The sequence below is a fragment of the Harpia harpyja genome, chromosome 1 (genome assembly GCF_026419915.1).
Source record: "Harpia harpyja isolate bHarHar1 chromosome 1, bHarHar1 primary haplotype, whole genome shotgun sequence".
NCBI lineage: Eukaryota > Metazoa > Chordata > Aves > Accipitriformes > Accipitridae > Harpia > Harpia harpyja.
In genome coordinates this window covers 34669973-34684968 of record NC_068940.1, presented here as the reverse complement: position 1 = coordinate 34684968, position 14996 = coordinate 34669973, and the positions used below count along the sequence as shown (strand labels likewise).

General features: G+C 36.0%; 1 protein-coding gene across 4 annotated transcripts in view; it reads left to right on the top strand.

Moving 5' to 3' along the window:
- The window catches only part of GNAS (GNAS complex locus), a 161555-nt gene that overhangs the window by 109274 nt on the left and 37285 nt on the right, over positions 1-14996 (top strand). For all 4 annotated transcript variants that reach the window (XM_052786525.1, XM_052786534.1, XM_052786553.1 and 1 more), the window contains exon 5: positions 10925-11022. In XM_052786525.1, coding sequence (XP_052642485.1) covers positions 10925-11022 — 98 coding nt within the window. The remainder of the gene's footprint in view (positions 1-10924; positions 11023-14996) is intronic.

The window sequence follows — 14996 nt, the reverse complement described above, 5'->3', positions numbered from 1 at the left end:
TCCTGGTGGCCATCTTTTTTGGCAGCAGTTGTCATAGTAGTTGTTATCTGCAGTGGCAAGCTTTCGGATGTGCAGGAATTTCCCGGTGGTCCCACGTGGCCGCTGTAGCTGTGCTGGGAGCAGCTGCCTATGGTGCATGGTGGAGAGGCTCTCGTACTCTGGGATGTGTGCTGTGACTCAGGGCTGTGTGCTGTGACTCAGGGCTGTATATGTCCCTTAGCAGCTGGTAGGTGAATTCAATACCGTGCATTTTATTGGTCCTGTTTCTTTTGGTCCAAGAAACAATAAAGTCTTTGGGATTTCTGTAGGAGCACGCATAATTTATGCAAAACTTTTTTTATTTACAGGAGAGAAGTTTTTTTTTTTTTTAAAAAGCAATTCTTTAGTAAAATGTATGATTAGAAACTGCGTGTGCATATATAGTAAATAAACTTTAATATGGGAAGTGCTTTCTTTTTACACCTAAGTGTAAAACTATTTAAATTAAGTAAAAAATGTTTGTGCTGTATGTGTTTTGACTGCTGAAGTTTTCCAGAAATCAAAGCACTGACTAGGAACCTAGGCTTTTTCAAAGTGAAGAAACCATTTGTAGCATCTTGTAGAAAAATTAATCACTGTAGTCCATTTAGTTTGCTATACCATTCAGGAGTTTGACATTAGACATTAAAAATAGGTTAGTTTCATGTTAAAACTGGAAGAAAGAAAAAATATCATTGAAAGGTACAAACTCATTGCTTCCACAAAGCAGAATGCTGTGGTGGCTGGAAACAATTATTTAATTCACCAGCTACATAAAAAAAGCTTTTTTAAAAATATATTTTGATAAGCCTTTAATTTTGCTATACTTCATGCATCCAGCTAGAATTACTTATTAAATAAAGTTAATAATGCTGTTTTTCTTAAATGGAACTTTGGTCTCCATCTGAAACAAAGATCATGGACAAAAAGAAAGTGTAGCAAATAAGAAAGTGGCACTGCCTGACTGGTGATGAAATAAAGTAAGTAAAAATAATTTTAAAACGTATTAACTTAGAAAATTGCTTCCATCCATTTATACAATATTCATCTGTTTAGCAAAAGTAACACACACACAGACTGTATGTATCAGGAATTCAACATATTTAATGGATACCAATTATTGAGCATTAAGCTTTGAGAAATAACAATTTAAATATTATGTATAGTAGGTTTGATTTTGGTAATTTAAGTCAGTGGTTCATATTTTTAATTTAATATAAAATTTGGTTTATCTTGCTGTCTAGTAATGAAGGTTGTATATTTTTGGTCATTTGTCTTTGTCCTTGTTTTCCTCAAATATAGGTTAAGTCCCCTAGTTTTCACCTTGTTTTAGAGTTTCTTTTCATCCCGAGTTTTAATTTGTAGGAAAAAGCTTGAGAATCTGTTTTTCTGAAGAAAGTAGAAAGCTATCAACTATCAGCATCTCTGTAGGAGGAGTTTCATTAATTGTTAAGCCTGTATTCAGTAAAATTACATACATATTCAGGCCAGTCTTTCAGAAGAACAGTAATGTTACAGTACCTTGACTTTACATATAGCCTGAATAATGAGTACATGTGTATTTAAAAAAAGAAAAAAAAAAAGGCCAGTCTCCCTTCTGACTTTTGGGAACAGAAATGAGATGAAATGTAAGAGTTAAGCAGCTTTACTAATTAGCATTGCTTTTCTATATAGTGATTAGTCTCCTGATTTGTTTGCTGTAGTCCTTCTTGCTACAGCTGATTTGATTTTTAAATGTGGCAGCATCTGCAGGAACAACTCTTGTTCTACCTTCTGGTAACCCAGATTTTATTGCCAGTAACCACAATTTCTAACTGCAGTGAAAATGGGGATGCTGTTACTTCTTATGCTTCGGTTTGTTACATGCAATAAAATAAAACTTATTCTGGGCATGAAGGGAAGATATTTTTGGCTAGAAAATTAAAGGAATATGCCCTTTGAATTCTGCAGTGCTTTCACCGAGGTGTTCACATATTTCTGTTGAAATCCCATAAGGTTATTTCCTTAAATTGGAGTAGCTACAATCCAGGACTTCAGACAATGGACATTACCTGCACATCTTTTCTGTAGTGCAGTCGTTTTTATAGTACAAAACCCCCACCCTATATTTTGCTTTATTATTTATTAGCATTTGAAGTAAAGGCTAATGCTTTATTCTGCACTTGTATTTTTATCCAGTAAATTCCCACCATACCATATTTATAGGGTCATAAGTTCACATTTAGAAATCATTTGAAGAAATTGTGACTTAATTTCTCTTGATACATCTTCTTTGTTTTCCTCAGAGCAGTCTTAAAGAACAAGAACAGAGTAATTCAATTTATGTTGAAATAGAAGGGCTGTCAGCTGAATTAAACAGGAAATAGGCATAAATTTAATATAGAAATTCTTAAGCATTTTCTGGTTTTAGTCACAGTAAGAGACTATCACCACGTATTGGTGTACGCATAGATGAAATAAAATTTTACCTATGAGCCTGCCTAGTATTGCAATGGCTTGAGAAGAGTTTCTGTGAGAGGCTGTGTGAAGACTTAAGTAACATGTCAATGTGCAAATTGCCCCGTGGACATGCTTTTTGGGCATACAACAAAAAGTGCCTTTGGGCATAAAAATTCTGCAACGTACAAAGACTTGGAAATGTGATGGTAAACATGCTTCTAAAAAAATCATGACTTTGGTATTTTAATTTAATTTACATCATATCAGGTGAGTAAAGGATGAACTTGGATAAGCATGGAAGTAGCTAAAAAGAAAAAAGTGAAAAATACCGTGATCTATTTTACATTTTGATTCTGTGGAATACTCTTTGCTCTTTTTACACGTGTCCCTCAGTGGTACATTTGAAGTTGTTTTTCATTATTCCAGTACCAAATACGATATATTGTAGTATGGCTAAGTTGTGCAAAGTTACCTTTTTACATGCAGCCATCTGTGACTTCCCAACTGGGAGACTTTTACATGGAACAGAGCAGCAGGGAGTGTGCTATTAGTTCACGAAGTTATGGCAGAATTAAAAAAAAAAAAAACATGTCAGGTCCCAAATCTTGAGAGAGATACACAAGCACAGACCTTTTCCCTTGTCAAACTCAAATGGAAGCTGGTGAGAGCTTGTGTGCGAATGAAGGTGTGTGGATGAACAGGTATTTACTTGTGTATCTGCTGCTTGCATGACTCCAAGTTTTGATCCTGCCACAGACGTGAATGCCCAGAGCTGACTGAAGCTGTTAAGGGTATTGTGTTTCCTAAATGCAAGCATGTCTTCTGGTAGAGTCCTGCTGTTCAGAGAAGCAGCAGGTTGTCAGGGTTTTCAGCTTGCCTTTGGAGGGTACATGACATTTCTTCAGTGTTCCAGTAAAATTTAAGATTTCTTAAGGTCCCAGGAAACTGGGTAGCTTTTTATTCATTAAAAAAAAAAAAAATCCCAGCAGATAAACAGAACTTTTAATTAATCTATTGTAAGTGTATGTGAGCTTGATTTCTCCATGTAGACTGTATTATAAGTCTATGAATACTTTTATGAATATAGATTCTGCTTCTTCAGAAAGATTGTAAGATTATTAGTGATCTGTCCTTGGGATTTGTCTGAATTTAGAATGAGGAGTAACTGTTTTATCTTTTACCCTTTTCTGTTGGTGGAAGTTTCTGGCAAAAATAGGCTTTTTGTTTCCAATCTGAAAGGGGGCAGCAAAGTTGCTGTATGGTCCGGGGTTCAACCCATTATTTGAAATGGTGCTTGTTCTTAGCACTGCATAAGGTAATAAGGTCATTTTATTTGACTGTTTGTTTTAAATTTATTATATATTCATTACACAAAAAGCAACTAAATGACGTAGTATGAAAGACATTTTCCAAACCCTAATTTAAGGCTCAAAGGAAATTTCTCAGAGTTTTATTAAACCTTCTTTCTTAGCCAGAGGTCTACAAAAATAGCTAATGGTTGAAATGCCTCTTACTGCCGCTCTCTACTGCCCCAAGAGAGAGCTGGAATGGTATAGAAGACTTATTTGTGAGCCTTTTATGCTATCAGTAAGTTTAATCCATTAATGAATTGCCTTTCCGTGTATGAGTATACTGTGAAGAAGCAGAGGAACAATGATTACTCGGTTTAAAATTGCAAAGGAATCTTGACAAAATGGTGAGTAGGGTCCACATCTGCCAACTTCCATCTTAGTGCTCTTACCAAAAGTGAGTTATTCCTCCCTAATGAGCGTGATGTGCTTTAAATAGGAGTTGTGTGAAAGGATTAAATCTAAGTGGTGTTCTAGTATCAACAGATTAAGCTTCTGTGGCAATTAAACTTCTTGTGAAAGTAGAAATAAAAGAGAAATAGTGCGCTATTATGCTAGTGAGGCCTTTTAACCAAAGGCACTTTGTAGATTATGGGTATGGAATTGTGTGTTGGCACATTTCTCAAATACTGTGGTGTTTTGAAACTCTTAACAAAGGGGAAAAATGAAAGTTCAAACTTCACAGGAGTTACTTAAATAAAATTCCTTTCCCACTGTCCATTCCTTGCAGCCACATCCAGTTTAATTTGTGCTACTAGAAATGTGAAGATACTGTCAGCAGAAAATCAAAATTTTTCAGCATCATTCTTCATTCCTAAGCATGAAAAACTATTGATAATGAGACTGAATCCTTGCTGAAAATATTTCTGACTCAGTTATGGGAAGTGCTGAGTACTCTGGCCACTCCCAAAGAGTTTTGTATTCAGCTCTGGACACATGCCAGTAACTGGAGAATATTTTCAACTATTTGTAGGTATGCGTTTCCTTTGTGATATCATTGGCATATTTTCCCTAAAATAGCAAGCAATAATTAACACTTGTTCACACCATTAGGAATGCAGATGTTTCCCTATTCAAGTAAGTGGCTTATTAAACTGTCTGATTGGACAAATTTAACACATTCTAGTATCCCTGTCCAAACACAGGGAGAATGACAAGATGCCATCAGTTTCCTTCTCTGAGTGGCCTTACAGTCAATAGTAATAATTTGATTTCAGATATGAGCAATGAAAAATAAATCAATTTGTCGTGCATTTACTTATCCTGGAAGGAGAAAATCAACTTGTGCAGTTTGTCTTGGAATGCACTGTGCTGCCCTGCTGTCCTGTGACCTTGTCTTGTTCTAATGCGGTTCGTTAGTGGAATGCAGCAGAACTGCCTGACTGCCATGCAAGTAAAGTTCATGTGCCTCCACCTTGCAGACTAGGTTTGTAAAGGGGTTTGAAACCAATGGTCAATGTTATTTTTAAAAGCTGAACACGTTGGGAAGCAAATGTCCTCCAAGATACGATTTTACAGTTAGAAGCTGGTTTGGTTTGACCTTTAATCATTAGGCTTGTAAGTGGATGACCTATTTAAAACTCTTATTATGAAATGTGTAACTCCATGGGACAGTGAACTTTGCCCAGGAATTGAATCCCAGTTTTAACCACAACATTGTGTAATGGTTGTACACACCTTTTAGTAGGTAAGGTTTTTTTTCAATGGCATTGACTTTTGCTGGAACTAGTAAATGAGTTGTTATAATGATAGATCCACCCTATATTATATTTTACGAAGAAAAGGTAATGTTGCATGTCCATGCTAAGGTTCCTGTGAACATCGTGTCACAGTGGCAAGAACTGTGCCAATGTTTTTCCCTGCCAACATCCTAATGCCTGTAAAAAATTGCTTCATAAACATTTTTTTAAAAGTCTCTCGAGTATTTATATATCTGGAGGGAACAAAACCTTATAGACAGTACGTCCAGTTTTTCTCTTTCATTTTCTGTTAGTATTTTATCCTTTTAGAATGCCTCTCAAAAGCTGATCTTGGTTCCTTTATTTTTTCCCAGGCCTGGAGTTTGTCTCTTGAGGATTATTTTTTTTAACAACCAAAATGCTCAACCTCCAAGTTCTTTAACACTTTCTCTGGTTTGACTTTTAATAAAACCACTGTTTACCTGCTGCCATTTATTCAATTTACTGAAATTTTCTAATACAAGTGTTTTTTTAACTTGATTAGACTCTGCATTGCCCCTTTTCTAATCCAGAATTGTGTCAGTAAGATCTTTCTGGAACAAAGTACTGTTTTCCAAACATCCCTTTTATATTATGATTTCCACTGATGGGTTTTTTTCTCTAAAGGGCTGCGTAGGTTCCTATAAGTGAGTACAAGTGATGCACAAACGTTGCTTATTGACTCATTGCACTGGGAAACTTTCAGCAGGTAGAGAAAGTGTTGTCTAATAAATAAAACATTAATCCTGAAATACGTTTCTTTCACATAATTTAAGTATTGCGATGTTACGGTATGATGAGAGATGAGGCTTCTTTGCCATCAGCAAGTCATGGTTCTTCATACTTCAGTTGTAAGAAAGACAGAGAAGGTTTACCCAGACAGTGGATTTTCTCAGTTTTTTATAGTTTCACAGAAGTGTATCCTGTTAGTTAGGGATTGTGCCTGGCATTCAAACTATGCCCCTGCCCAGCCTGAACAAATTCAAGTCGAGCCCTGTATGTTCTGTTCAGATTTGTGTTATGTTGGCATTGTTTTCCCTAAGTGTTCTACACAAGGATTTCTCCCTGTTTAGGGTTATGTTAGCGCTTTGGAAAGTGTAAAGTCTGGTCTGGTGGTAAATAAATGCTACAATCTTGACATAATTCTTAGGAAGAACTCACTTCTTACCTTCCTTGGTGATGCCATGCTGTCATCACTTATGTTGACTTTTGTTGCTTTATACAGCTTCAGCTGTAGTTTAAACAGGATCTTGGGTGTGTATTGTGTAACTGCAGCGGTTTTTTTTTTAATGGAAAATGACATAACTTGAATATTTTTTTGAGTTTAAGTATGCATAGGGCAAGAATGGATAATATGACCATACTTTGCAAACACTATGGATCGTTTGGAACCTAACACTTAAATCCTGTTTATTGTGGAATGTCTTGTCAAACCAAATTGTTATTTAGTAGTATTTGTTTATTTTAGCTGTTTTGTTAGGAGTTCCATTTTATAGTGCAAGAGAAACCTGTGTTGATGCTGCTGTAGAGTCTGTTATATTACAATGTGCCAGCAAATGAATCAGTGTTATGGAAACAAGAACGAGACATGTAAGGACTAGTTTTCTGGCTACTTCTTTTCAGGAAATTTGCCTGCTACTTTTGGATAATTTGTTTCCTAACTCATTGTTTTTAGAGATCTCATACAAATTAGACCTATTTAACTGAAAAAAAACCCAAACAAAAACAAAAAAACCAAAACCCCCCCAAAAACCCCAACCAAACAAAAAAACCCTGTTGCTAACTTGATTTTTCTAGCAGCCTCTGAAGCCCCCGTTTTACCTAAATACATAACAAATCTTGCGGTTTTACTCGCCTTCCCTGAGAGTAGCCCCAGGCTTACGTTCCATGACTCAAATGGGATGCTGAGGATTTTTTGTGTTATTCTTTCTTAAATATTATTTCAGAATTGTGGTTAGTGTAGGTGTATTTGGAAGGAGGGAGAATCTGGTTTTTTGCAGCTAGCTACTATGTCTTAATTCCAAAATCCGTCACTAGTGGAAGTAGGCTTCTAATAAAGCAAGAGTGGAACTCTATAAGCTTGGTTCCAACTTTTCTTTGCCGAACACCTTCCTAGTTTACAGTTGTGTAAGCTGGGTCAGCATTAGTCCCAAAATGTGTGCAGATATATTTGATGTGGCCTAAAGACAAAAGGTTGTTTATTAATAAAAGGCCTTTGTATTTGGCTATCACAAGTCATGTAGTTCAGTTTTAAAAACAAAACGAAAACAAACAACACAAAAAAGGCCAAAAGAAGCACAAAAAAACCACCCCAAAATACCGCACTGTATCTTAGTATAATAATCTATTACTCATGACTTGTTGTAGATCCTGATTTTGAAATGCCAATAAAAAGTTCAAAGAATGTGGACTTAAATTCTCTTTCCATCACACACAGACAGTTAATAACCATATTGAAAAGATTGCATAAGTATTGCTGGTTATAGTTCAGATTAGCAGGACAGACATAAAGGCAGTATTAAGTATTTTGTTGCAAATTAGGCCTAACAAGACACAAACATTGATCATTATCCCATTATTGCAATCCACATATTTTCTTAGAAGTTAAGAACTGCCGTTAAAACACAGGGAGGACTCTGTTAAACTAAATCCTAGGCTTTTTACTATCAGTGTGTTTATGCAAGGGCCAGGAACTGGATTTACTTTTCATCCCATTTTAAGAGTCTAATTGCAGAAACTACTCCAAATGTTTCTTCACAAGGTATGATGGAGTTCATAAGTTGTTTGAAACAATTGCTTTATATCAATTCTCTACCAGAATGTCATAGTAGTAGTGAGAAACAGTAGTGAGGAAGGACTTTTGTGTCTCATTTTTGTGGCAGAGTTTTACTATGCTGTGACTTTTTTTCTTTAAGGCACTGCTTCTTTTCACTTTAAATGTACATTTGTAGGTGATGAAGATTCTTTGTTTTATTGCATTTTCGGTAAACTTATCTTTGCCTAGTTATTTGTTTACTTACTGTAATGCAGGATGAAGCAAGTATTTTGGGGTATGTTTGAAGATAATTGGCTTGGCAGATGCTGACCCCAGTTTGAAGTAGATGTCTATTTTAGAACCATATCTCTGCCAAATCTTCAATTAACTATCTGGAGTCTGGTGTAAGTTATCTTGATTAGATGGGAAATTTAAATGGTGTGTGTGCGTTTGAATCAGCTGCTGTTTCAGAAAAGAAATCTCGTACAATTGACGATTCAGTTTTTCAATTTTCCAGCTTTGTAGTAATGAGTTGAGTGAATCATAAGATGTTCTGTTTTAGACTACTGTTACTTTTAAAAAGACACGTATAAAGTCACCCCAAAATGGGTTTGGTTCAAATACAGTGAGATTCCAGTTACTTCCCCCTCTCTCCTTTACTTCCTCTTCCTACTCCTTTTTGCTTTGGAAAGATATTTTCCTCACTATGCTGTTATACAGTTGAAGATTGAAGGTAATTGACGGTTCCCCAACTGCCAAAAAATTGGAAAACTTCAAAATGAAAGCATCCAATGAACATAATTCCAGCACTGGGAGAAAGAAAACTGAGGACTAGAATTAAGATTTTGATTCATCTTTTACTTCCTTTAACAGCAACTGGTTGTACAATCTACAAATACTAAAAATCAAGTAAAATCTTCTTACCTGTTTACAAAAGAAATTTAACTGGTCTTTTTGTTCATGAACAGTTCATAAAAGCAGGGAACAAACTGAAAAGATACATCTAACACTATATATAAACTTTATAATATCTTTAAAAGAAATTAGAATAAAATTTTACCCTAGAGAGTTTTTTAGCTGTGTAGTGTGCGTTTACTATCGTTTGTGTGCATGTGCAGCTAGTGAATATTCAATAGCAATAAAAGCAAGATCAAATTTACATTTGATGGGCTGTTTCCATCATTGGTATTCACAATTCTATGATCACACAATCACATATGCATCTTATACCTGCCAAAAAGAGGATGGTTTGAAAATCTGCATCACTAAATTTACTTTAAGATGCCATTATGCATCTTTAAGATGCCATTTAAAGCATCTACTGTTCTAGTACAGTTCAGGTGTTAGTTAACGTTCTGGTAGGAAAGTGAATTTTTAAAAAGATATTTTCAAGTGAAACCTTGGAAGTCACATTTGGATGTGACCCCTTTCTTTGTACTACACTGATTGTAAAAGAATGTGAGAGACTGATATCCCAACAGAGGGAGCGATTCCAAAACTAAGTTAATGGAGGAACCTTGAAGCGATAAAATGGCTATTTAAAATAATATATTTTTCTCTAAAATATTTCTGCTCTAAAGAAAAGGGGTGAGGGGAGAAATAGAATATATACAGCAACTATTTTAAAGGTCATGTGCTGTCCTGGATGCAAAAAAGCTGATATGGAGTAAGTCACCTGAGCCACTTAAAATCAGAATAAAAGTATTTAGTCCAAAACACTTTAAAAGTTCTGAGAGATAGCCAAGAAAAGTCCGTGGTCATTGATAAAAGTAACACCCACAGTGGTGTGTGTATGTAAGTCACTAGGTTGCTGCTGTTCTTTCTAAGTCTATTCAGAGTTCTTAGACTGATAGACAGAAATACAATTACATATTGCACACACCCCTTGTTGGAGCCAAAGTGCATCTTTTATATGCAAAAAAGAATGGGCTTCTGTGTGTGTTTTATACTTGCGTTGTAGGTTCAACAAAACTGAAGCATTGCATTTTTGGCTGTCTGCTTTTGTATCTTGGTTTATAATTTTTAAGGTTGACACAATCAAAACACAATCTAGCTTTGTATCACTGTATTTCTTCTGTAGTTCAATATCCTTTTACACTGTAAAACAATAAATTCTGCAAATACTTTGAGTTAAGTGATACAGAGTTAAGTAAGAATCAGATGTCTATATGGTCCCCAAAGAGCCTCACTAACTTGGAAAGTCAAGCAAAATCTAATCATCATTTGCTACCTTTATGTAAGAATTACTGAGAAGTAGTGTTTCACTGAAGGAAAAAAAAATAAATCTTGACAGCCAAATAAATATAACATGCAGTGGAGTTGCGAGTTAAAGAACAAATGTTACCGAAGAGTACTGATTATTAACAATGCCAACAGAATTGTCATTAATGACAAGTTAACCCTTCTTTCAGTATATAGTTGGACTCAAAATGATTGAGAAGCAGTTTTTTAAGTGTTACAAAACGTTAAAGTCAAAACAACTAAGAAAGCCAAATGAACTTGTAGTCAGGATCTAAAAAATATTTAAAGTTTTTTGTTAAATATGTTACCATTTACTGTTCATTACAGTGGTAACGATATGTTACCATTTGCCGATTCTCTTTATATGTAAATTCATTTTGCTAATACTGTTTTTACTCTTTCAGGAGTTTTATGAACATACAAAAACACTTTGGCAAGACGAAGGTGTGAAAGCCTGCTATGAGAGATCTAATGAATATCAGCTGATTGATTGTGCCCAGTAGTAAGTATAGTTTCTATTCTGCTGTATATTGACTGTGATATACAAAATTTTTTATTGAATGTTAATGGCGGTGATTTGGATGGTCCTGATGCTTTCTTTTCCTTACCTTGGAAAAGGAGTGTATGCTACGTAGTGAATTCTTGGCAATCAGCTATTCAGAGAGGTAGGAAAAACTAGCATTCAATTATACAATGATATCTATATCGAAAACGTTGCAGATGCTTTCAAATGGTCTTAATACAGGCAGACACCTTAATGCGATGGACAATTGTATTGTCTCAAAGACCAAATTTCCTGCTGCTTCCGCTTAGACCAGTTCCTTTCCAAACGACAGCTTCAGATACTGCAGCAAGTTTTAGTAAGTTGGAAAGTACGTTGGTGTGAAACATGCCCATGTTTGTAGCTTTTGTTTTTAGTGCAGTTTATTTATCTGAAAACAAAGAGATGGCAGCAACAATCATGGGCAGCAGCCTGTGATCAGTCACCAAGGCTTCTGCTTGTGTGCCTTCATGCACATATTTGAGAGTGATTCATTCTCTTCTGCTATTTATACCACTGTGATAATTAGCATCGTCATGAGAGACTACTGCATGTTTGCAGTTACTTATCACATATAGCAATATAGTATGGTTCAGAATTTTTTTATGGCAAGATGTTTGTGATAACTGTGACCATTCCTGGTATTTTTGTTGTGTATACTCAAGAATTGCAGGACTTAAATTTGGAATATTAATGGTTAAAACTGTTCTTTGTTAGTTTATATTCTCTCTACTTCTTTTGGAGAAGCTGAAATAAGGTTTAATGGTCAAGGAAATGCAGGTTTCTCGTTTCACATGATGATGGAAATACAGTTTGTCTACTACAGCATCTCTTAAAGAATATTTGATGAAATCAAATTTGTAAGGTTCTTTTGTTTGTTTGTTTGTTTAGGTAGACTTAAAGGTAAATCAACAATTAGCTCTTGTTGAAAAGGGACCAGGGAGATAATTTTACTATGACTTGCACAGCTCCAGGTCTTTAGGAGCCTCTTTGAAGTTTTGCCATTGTTTCTAGTGCAAATTTGTTTGATGTGTAGCGATGTCTTTGCATTAGGTGACTAATGTTTGATCATTTGGCATGGATCTTTTTGCAAGTTCAGTTGCTACAAAATAAAAAATACTACAAGATTTTCATTTTCTGTCAACTATCCAGTAAATCTTGTCTCAGTGTAAAGCTGATAGAAATGGGGAAAAACTAGTTTTGTTTCTGATAGTGTTTGGTTATCTGTTTGTTTCTGGTCAGTGTTTGTTAATAGTCAACTTCTATGACAGGAAGAAGTAAATATTGTTAAGCACTAAGGGGGTTTTCTGTTGCCCGTTTTTGGAAGAAGATCAAATTTTGTTCGGTCCTGAATGCACAGAAGAAAGCTAAAATTCTTATAATCCCTGATTGCTGGACATCAACTTTTTCATGGGTCAGCAAGGGGGATGGCCTTCATGATGGTTTTACCATCCTGCTCCATCTAGTGGAACACTTAATTCTACATCATGGGCTGTTGAGCCAAAAATAAACTTTGTACATTGCTGACAAATTACAGATTTATTTTTTTTTCTAAGATACCATTGCTGTCTCCTCCTAAAAATATTTCATAATTCTAATATTTATTCAGTTTGATAGTAAAGTATATGATATTATTTTCTTGCAGAAGGAGCTTTCTAATTGTTAGTTTTGGTAGTTCTTGTCCTTTCTGGCATTTTTGATTGTGCAGTGGCATTGTTTTTAATAACAGAATATGCAAAGTAAGAGTTTTTTAATGGCAAAATGTTTGCTTGGAGGTTAATGTCACTTTGAAATTCTGAACTTGTTTTTATCATACAAAATTTTCAAGGGACCTGACAAAAATTACTTCCTGTAAAATCTGACAGGATTGATACCTTGAAATTAACCTGGTGAGCACACCAAAAAAAAATGTAGCTGAGATGTCAAGTGAAGACTATTTTAATTTGAATGTGCAAGCTACTGTCATTAGGGCTAATAGAAGTTAGAAAGTTGAGCAAACTGTGTTGGAGTTGTCAGTTCTTTCAGAGAAGAGTCTTGGGTTTTAAACGCTTTCCCCATTTGAAGGCCCTGTTTAAAACGAGAAAGGCATGTTTAAAATGGAAGGCTGAGAAGTGACTTTTCTCTTTCAAGATCAATCCAGCTTCCAAAAATCCCTTCTTGCTCTTGAAAGTTGAATAAATTCTTAAAATTAATGGATTCTTTGGTTGATGATTAACTTTAAAATTCTAAACAATGGTTCGTGTTCATAAAAATTAACTTCTTGTAGTTGTTTGTAAAATTTTTAATTTTTTTTAAACTTGTTTTTTGAAGTGTGAATTGCTTAGTGTAAAGTTTGTCTTGGTATGGGCTCATTTAACGTTCTGCATTTTTTAAAAAAGAAGGGTTTTTTCACTCTTGGAAGTGACACGGTTATATATAGGAAGCTTTGCAAGGCGACTGCCGAATGTTTAAACATCAATTTTGTCTGTGTTTTAGCAGGGAACAGCAAGGAGTGCATATCTTACAGGGCTTTGTTTGGCTTTCAGAAATGTTAATATCAAAATTAAATTCATTTCTGTTTCTGCCAAACCTGGATGTGAAATGTATGCAGAGCTTCTTCAGGGATCTTGAAGAGTTTAGTATCGCCTGTCCTCAGGGAGTGGGCACTTTGCAGGGCTTGTGGTCTGCTTGTGTGGCAGCTGTTCCAGGCAGCGGGCTGCGGCAGCTCCCGGCATCCTGCCTGCTGTCTTCTGGGAACTGGCACAAGTCCTTTCCATCTTTTGTTAATGGTGTGATGGTGGCAGTGAGGTACTAGGAAGGCCATGAGGACTTACCTAGTTCCCTTCTGTTCAACATTGCTGCTTTTACAATTCCACTTTTCATGGATTAAAACTGGTTCTCCGTGTAGGCAGCTTAGCCATAATCCAACAAAGGTCTTCTCAGAGTTAAGGACTGCATGGCATAGCTGCAGGATGCTGGAGCATCTTGAAAGAAAGATGTTGCGGACATGGAGGTTTAAACTCTTGCAGAGTTTGTGCCGAGGAAAGATGGGGACTAGCTGATGAGTCAGGAGATCTCCTAGATGAACAAAGGGCAAGGAGAAAGCCACTTTTTACTACTTGTCCTTTCCCAGGAAAGTGGGAACGAATATAATTCTCAACCTAATGTGTTGTATCTGCCTAACTCAAATGTAGGTGTTTAGAGTCTGGAAATGGTATTTTTCAGCTGCTTCTGAGCAGTAACTTTAAACACTACAATACTTCCTGCTGTCTCGCGACAATTTTTCAGTGCCTCCCCATAAGAAGTTAATGTCAATATGCACTATTATCGTTGCTCCACCAAGTTTCTGGTTGCATTGGCTCAGAAAAGATGACTTTACCAAAAGCTACAGGTACCATCCTGGCTTTCCATTTAAATGCGGCTGTGATCTTTGGAGGTGTGAAGCTGGGAGGCCTGGCCAGTAACCTCACCTGCTGGAGAGCCCTTCTGGTATCCCACCCTTTATCCTCCAGCTCACTGGCTAAATGAAAATGTCACTTCAGAGGAACTCTGTTCATTTTGAAAGAGTAGCTGCCTCTGCTCATCATGAGCTTTACTGTACTTCCTGCCTAGGCATGTTTTACAGTCTTGAGAGGCAGAGAAGGGAAACGAGACTGTTTCCCTTTTCTTAACTGGACTTACTAAGTAATTAGTTTCAATTCTGCTTTTAGAACAACATGGTCTGCGAGGTTGTCACTAGTTTCTCTTTGAGAGGAATGTATTTTAGCTGTGAGGAGGGAGCATTATCAATGAGGAGACCAAATTTCATTGCTTTTGCATCTCGTGGGGATGTATACAGAAGAGAACGAATGTTTGTACTGAAGCTGCCATATGATACCACTCTTGGCTAATAATAAACAGAGGAATGCAGAAGTGTCTAGAGTACAGAAAACCCCAAATGGTCATAAATGAATGAT